Raw genomic sequence first — 7,296 nt, 5'->3', positions numbered from 1 at the left:
AATTTTTTCAGAGAGTATGGCAAGTCTTGTCTCTTCTTAATGATTCTGAGACCTCACATGGAAAATTTGAACACTAGAGATTTGAATTCTCTGTAGATAACGTCATGCACATATCTGATTATTGACAGTAATTATCAGTTTAAAGGCTCATTTCTTTCCTATAAACAACTCTTCTTATGGCCTCTCCATAGAGCCAGTTTGGGGTTTTTCACAACATGTTGGCTTAGTTCCAAGTATGAGTCTCTAAATAGAGGAAGCAAAAAAGGAATTTTAGCGTTTTTATGATCTAGCCTTGAAGTTACACAGCATGTCTTCTGCCATAGTCTACTGATTAGAGAAGTTAACTAGTTCCTGCCCAAAATTAAGGGAAGGAAGTTAGACCCCATCTCTTTTTGGAAGAAGTGTCAAAATCATTTTGTAAGGGCATGTTGGATGGGAGATGTTGTGCTGCAATCATAGAAACAATATGTGCCACGGGGTGAAGGTGGAGGACAGAACATATTGCTTTATTTCTTATTCAATGAGACTATGTTGTTGTTGTTGTTAGTGCCATCGAGTCGGACCCGACTCATAATGACCCCTCCTTGGGTTTCTGAGGCAATAAATATCACTATGGAAGTAGATTGCCCCATGTTCCTTCCGAGGAGTGGGTGATGGTTTTGAACTGCCAGCCTTCTGGTTAGTCAAATGACTTAGGCACTATGCTACCAGATCTCCCAATGAGATTTATGAAACAATAAGGGAAGTTTCTCCAGCACATTACCCTACAAATTTAGCTCCTCAAGTTATTCTAGGCAGATTTCCATCTATAATTTTTACTTTGCATGAACTTTTTTGAAAGCTTTTAATTTCTTATAAATTATCTTGAAGACAAGAGAGATCACCAATAATCTAACAGTAGATTTTCTTATTGATTTATTCATGTTTACTTTTCTCATTGGCAATCAAGATTAATAGATAGTTTCAGGAATATTAACTCAAGAAATTTATGATAACTGTTGGCATAGCCAACTGATACATATGGCACATATGGAAAAAAAAAAAAAAAAAAAACTTGTGTTAATAGCTCAGTCAATACAAAATTACCAAACATTTTGTACCCTGTACATTTAGTAGGAAAATGTATAAAGTTACATAATTCATGTGTTCTAAGAATGGACACTTCAGATTTAAAAAAAAAAAAAAAAGATAATTTAATACCTCTATTTTGGAAGAATTGAAGCATAATTTTACCTTTAAAAAAGTCATGAAAAGTTTAAGACATTAGTATTAAACAGCATTTACTATGAAAAATTTACACAAAATTAAAAACCAATAAATGCAGTATGTCATAAAACTCATCATATATTATGATTTATTTAAGACATTCATTGGTATGACCAAGAGATTAAACTTGCTTTATGTATTCTTCAAAACAATTGTGTTTAAATAAATAAAATATATATTTAAATATATTAAGTCATATTTTATTTTTTTCTGCTGTTTTGAAAATCTGTATACTAAAAATACTAAAAATCACACAAAGGAAATGTATGGTTCCCTTCTGAGGAAATTATGCTTTCTTATTATGTTAACAATTGATATTTCAATAAAGAATCACTTAAAAAATAATTCTCTACATTATTCTTTGGAAGATTAAACCCTCTTGAAACATTTTAAGTATATTTTATGCTGACAAAATTAAATTTATCTGACATTTTTCAAGAACATGGTTTTTAAATAAAACGAGATACATTATTTATTTAACAGGTCCATGCTATCCAACAATTTATATTCTATAACACAATCAAGCCTCTCATTCATTTTATCCTTAAAGAGTTTATAGAGGCAATATATTTTGCAATTTTGTATTTCTGATATTGAAACTTTCATATTGAAGAACAGAAAGATAAAGTGTTAACAAACAGAAGTAGTTATTAGGATTGAACAACCTAGAGTAATCTCAAAGAATTAATTATTAAATATAAATTTGTAAATTAGAAGAATCAAATTATTTTTTATTCAGTGTTTCTAATATGTCTTCATGTTAATTACTTCAATAAATTAAAAAAAAAAAAAAGAAAGAAAGAAACTCACTGCCATCTAGTCAATTCCAACCCATAGAGAACCCCATTGGGTTGGGTTTACAAGGAAGTAAATCTTTATGGAAGTAGATTGCCCCATTTTCTTTCTGTGAGTGGCTGGTGGGTTTGAAATGCCCAACTTCTTGCTGGCAGTCAAATACTTTAGTCACTGAGGAATCAGTTCTCCTTAATTACTTCAATAGATAGTCTTATTTGTCTGAAGAAGAAAATATCTTTTTGAATAGAGTCCTGAAGACTTGTTTTACTTGCTGGTTCCTCAGAGTATAAATGAATGGGTTCAACAAAGGGGCAACTGAAGTATTGAGCACAGCTACTCCTTTGCTTAAAGTAACTCTTTCATTTGCCGATGGCTTTATGTACATGAATATACAACTGCCATAAGTGATGGAGACAACAATCATGTGAGAAGAGCAGGTGGAAAAGGCTTTTTTCTTTTGCTGAGTTGAAGGGAACTTTAGAATTGTCTTGATAATATTCATGTAAGACATGATTACTAATAACAATGTGACAATAAGTGTCATCAGAGCTAATAAAAAAGCAATCAATTCTAGTAAATGAGTGTCTGAGCAAGAAAGTTGCAGCACAGGAGAAATGTCGCAAATGAAATGGTCAATGATATTTGAAGCACAGAAATCCAGGTTAAGACCCAAAGTCAGTGGGGGGAAAGTGACCAAGAATGCAGTTACCCAAGAGCTGAATATAAGTTGATGACAAACTCTGTTGCTCATGATGGATGCATAATGCAAGGGTTTGCAGATGGCAACACACCGGTCATAGGACATAGCAGTCAGGAGGAAAAACTCTGTAACCCCAAGAAAGATATAAAAAAACAGCTGAGATATACAACCATTATAGGAAATGGTCTTTTCCTTGGTTACAATGGTGATTAGGAATCTGGGGATGCAAACAGTTGTGAATGAGATTTCCAGGAAAGAGAAATTACGGAGGAAGAAATACATTGGAGTCTTGAGATGGGAATCCAGCACAGTGAGGGCAATGATGGTTAAATTCCCTGTCATGCTCAACATGTAATTGAGCAGTAGAAATAAGAAAATGACAATCTGCAACTGAGAATTATCTGTCAATCCCAGTAAAATAAACTCTATCTGATTTGTATGGTTCTTCATTTCTCTTTTTATGACTTCATTCAAGTTCTAGAAATTATGTTAGATTGGATTCTCTAGAGAAACACAAAAACCAGCAAAGCATATATATAGAGAGAGAGAGGAAAAAAAAAAAATAATCTTAGGAAAATGGCTCACAAATGTATAGAAGCCGGCAAGTCCAAAGTCCCTGGAGGAAACATCGGGCTGGTGTCAGCCTTAGCTTTCGCAAGCACAGGGGGCTGAGAAATTCAGGGCTGGAAGGCAGTACACTGGTTGTTGACTCCAACGAAAGACGAATCCAAGATCTCCAGGCCGAGCAGTGGGCTGCTCACTCATCGAAGGTTGTAGTCAGCACACCAGGGTTCCAATCCCTCAAAGAATGTCTCTCTTCCCAGGATGTCCCTGGATATCCTGGAAGCAGGCCACACCCCTAGGGAAACTCCACTTGGGCAGACTGGCCACTCAGAACACAGTCATCTGATCCCATCATGGGAACAACCACACAGAACTGGGGTCCAGCCAAGTTGGCACACAGCTCCAACCAACTATCACAGAAATAAAAAGGTATAAAAATCAGAAATTATGGGTGGCTTTATCTCCAGAAAATGATATATAAAAGAATCCATATTCAGAAACATGAAGTTGAAAATATGATCCACAGCATTGCAACAGAAAATGTTAACTAAGAGTTTAAATGTAGTAAAGAAGTCAATTGAGTTTTGGAAATTGACTTACAAAGCCTATAGTTCAGTTACCCAAGAGGTGAATTTTTTCTCTCTTACAAATACACAGTCAATTTTGTCTAATTCATAATTTGGCTATATGGTAAATAAATTAAGTAAGAATGCTAAGTTCAAGGTTCAAAAGTAATTAATTCATTTTTAAGTTATTAATTTTATCAAATTAAGCTTTGCCAGTTTGAAAAATCAATACTTGTAATTCTGAAACATGAAACTTTTATTAAGGTGACATTTTTAGACACTTTTGGTAACCTCCTCCAACTTCACAGTGAAGTACTTGTGAACACAGAAGTGGAAAAAAGGGAGTGTAACACCACAAGAAAACAAGCACTAATTGAATCTGGGATAAAAATTAAACTGAGTATTAAGCAGATACAGCTACATTTACCAAAAAAAATATATATATATTCATGACTCGGATTGTCACATCCTTACGAAGACCACAAAAGTGGCAGGTGAATATAAAAAATACATTGCATCTCTTCATAATCTCTGGCCAGTCATCGTCATCTGGAGTCTGTACCTACTCTCCAGATGTGGCTTTGAAAGGTGAAAATTATCTGTTTTCTTATCACATTGCCTGCACCTTCATGTTCACATCAAGCATTTATACCCGTAGAGGCTTCTGAACAGTGGTGGTGTAGTGAGTAAAGCATTTGGCTACCAGAAAGTGAGTGGTCCAAAGCCATTACAACCTTGGACACCGAAAGGGGGTCGCCATGAGTTGGATCAACTTACAGCAGTCAGTTTGACTTTTGGAATTAGGAAATAAATAACTTGAAAAAAAATGCACTGTCTGCCAGTCGGATCCGACTCATAGCCACCCCTGCTTGGTTTCCAGGGTGGTATCACTATGGAAGTAAACTGCCCAACCTTCCTTCCGAGGAGAGGCTGGTGGGTTTGAACTGCCAGCCTTCTGGTTAGCAATCATATGCCTTAGGCACTATGCTACCAGAGCTCCTACTAAGCCATCAGAGCTCCTAAATAACTTACAAATAATATAATTTTGTAGTTACTAAAAGACTTGTGAAATACCTATGTTCCAGCTTCAATAAATTTAAAAACACCTAAATGATTTTTACACAAATGTCATAATATATTCTAAGAATAAATGATTTAAATTTTGTTGAAATACTCCAATTACATAGAAAAAGATTTGTTTTCTGTGCCTTCTAGTTTGTTCCCTCTCACAGTGAACCTAGGAACAACCAAACGAAACACTGCCTGGTCCTGCACCGTCCTCATGATAGTTGCCATGTCTGAGCTTATTGTTGCAGCCACTGGATCAGTCCATCTCATTGAGGGTCTTCCTCGGAAACAAACACATAAACAAAAAAAAATAAGCAAATAAAAAGATAAAAGTGTACCAAAAAAAAAAAATTCCTTGAGTTTATTCCAACTTATATAACCCCTATACAACAAAGTAGAACTGTCCATGGACTTTCCAAGGCTATAATTTTTATGGAGGTAGATTACCATATCTTTTTCCCACAGAGCAGGAGGTGGATTCTAACTTCTGACCTTTTGATTAGTACCCAAGCACTTAATCACTGTGACACCAGTCTTCCTTAAAGGGTACTAAACTATGCCCACATAACTTAGCCTTAGAATGGGAACAAAATAACTTGAAAGCCAACTGTCATTTTTAATATAGATGCAAATTCTTTAGATAAAGTTTTAAACCAAAAATGAGCAAATAAACTGTTGCAACGTAATATTTTAAAATAATGAAATTGTTACAACTATAGCTAAAAGGAGGGTTTGCTATGAGTCAGGTCTGACTCGATGGCACATAAAAATAACAACAATAGCTACATATGAATATGAACAAATTTTAGATATATAATACCTTTACCATATCAGTTTCCTTGCAATTAATTCCAAATCTTAGCAATCTCATGGGTATCTGAGTAGAACTGTGCTCCCTCAGGTTTTCAATGGCGGAGTTTTCAGAAGTAGCCTGCCAGAGCTTTCTGCTGAGGCACCTCTGGTAGATGCCTCCAATCTCCAATCTTTCAGTTTATCAGCTGAGCACATTAATGATTTGTACCACCCAGAGACTCCTAGAAATACAATATTAAGTCCAAAAAGCCCATCCCAGAAGGAATGTAATGTTGATACCATATATACGATACTACCACACATACAATGCAATATGTTATGTGTAGGGATATAAAGATCGAGGAAGAGTGTGTGTGTGTGTTTATACAAGAACATGAAAAAAGACAATTCAGAATATTAAGTCCCTTTGAGAATCACTAGGTTATTTCTAATGTATGGGTAATTTAGTTGGGCAGTGTATTCTTAGATATTCTTTGATCCATTATAATGAATTGATAGAGAAAAAAAGAAAAGAGGAGCAAAGAAATGGAGAAGGGACAGAGAAGGGGAGGGAGGGAGGAAGGAAGCAAGGAAGGAAAGTAGGTCAAGTATGGTGCAAAATAAATCATCTTTTAATTACCATGATCACTTCCATCATTGATGACTAAATATTTCTAGTCACTACACATACCAGAAGAAGGTACTTTACAATGCTACAACAAATTTCAATACATTTCTGGCTCAACTTTATATTCAAAAAAGCCAAATTCACTGCCATAGAGTCGGATCCAACTCATAGTGACCCCTCCTTGGGTTTCCAAGGCAGTATCTCTATGGAAGTAGATTGTGCAACCTTCCTTCTAAGAACTTTATATTACATTATTTAATTAAATATAGATTCCTTAATTAAAGCAATACTAAAGTTTGTAAAAAAAGCGAGATTAAGTGAGTCATCATTATTAACAGACTGATTAAATCAGAATTTTAGTACTTAAAATAGAATTATAAGGAAGTTGATTGCTATTCAAGAAAATATACTAACACTATTACAGTATAAGCTCTGATGGTGTAATCCCTAAGGTATTTGACTTCTAATGAGAGGCTGGTGGTTCAAGCCCACCAACCACTCCTCAGAATGAAGGGTGGACAATCTACTTCCATAGTGATACCACCTTGGAAACCCAAGGAGGGGTCATTGTGAGTTGGATCTGACTCCAAGGCAATGTGTTTGGTTTGGTTTTATTACAATAAGATAGTTCAAAATAAATTATGACATTAATATAACTAATTAACAGCCATTCCTTACAAAGGAGAAAAATTAATAATATTTAATTTTAATATATAATAATCTAATGTTACATAACATATAATATAAAATACAATATATAATAATGTATGATGTACAATGGAATGTATATAATATATAATGGAAAATTTAGTGAGAATGGTAACTTCAATACCATATGTAAACTATGTGTCACAGCATGATTCAAAAGAGCAAAAAATATTAAAAAAACTAACTACAATGAAGAAATTTTCAGAATA

At 34.5% G+C, this 7,296-nt stretch overlaps 1 protein-coding gene across 1 annotated transcript; it reads right to left on the bottom strand.

Annotated features, from left to right (window-relative positions):
- Nucleotides 1-2,272: 2,272 nt before the first annotated feature.
- On the bottom strand, nt 2,273-3,232 carry LOC103212895 (olfactory receptor 6C70). Its single transcript, XM_007958819.2, has one exon. It carries the CDS (start codon nt 3,209-3,211, stop codon nt 2,273-2,275), a length of 939 nt encoding a protein of 312 aa, XP_007957010.1. The 5' UTR covers nt 3,212-3,232.
- Between the last annotated feature and the right edge of the window lie 4,064 nt (nt 3,233-7,296).

This window comes from Orycteropus afer, unplaced genomic scaffold (assembly GCF_000298275.1).
Source record: "Orycteropus afer afer isolate SDZICR_OR568_19922 unplaced genomic scaffold, OryAfe1.0 scaffold01145, whole genome shotgun sequence".
Taxonomy (NCBI): Eukaryota; Metazoa; Chordata; class Mammalia; order Tubulidentata; family Orycteropodidae; genus Orycteropus; species Orycteropus afer.
The sequence above is the reverse complement of the archived record's forward strand: the minus strand, read 5'-3'. Positions and strand labels throughout refer to the sequence as shown.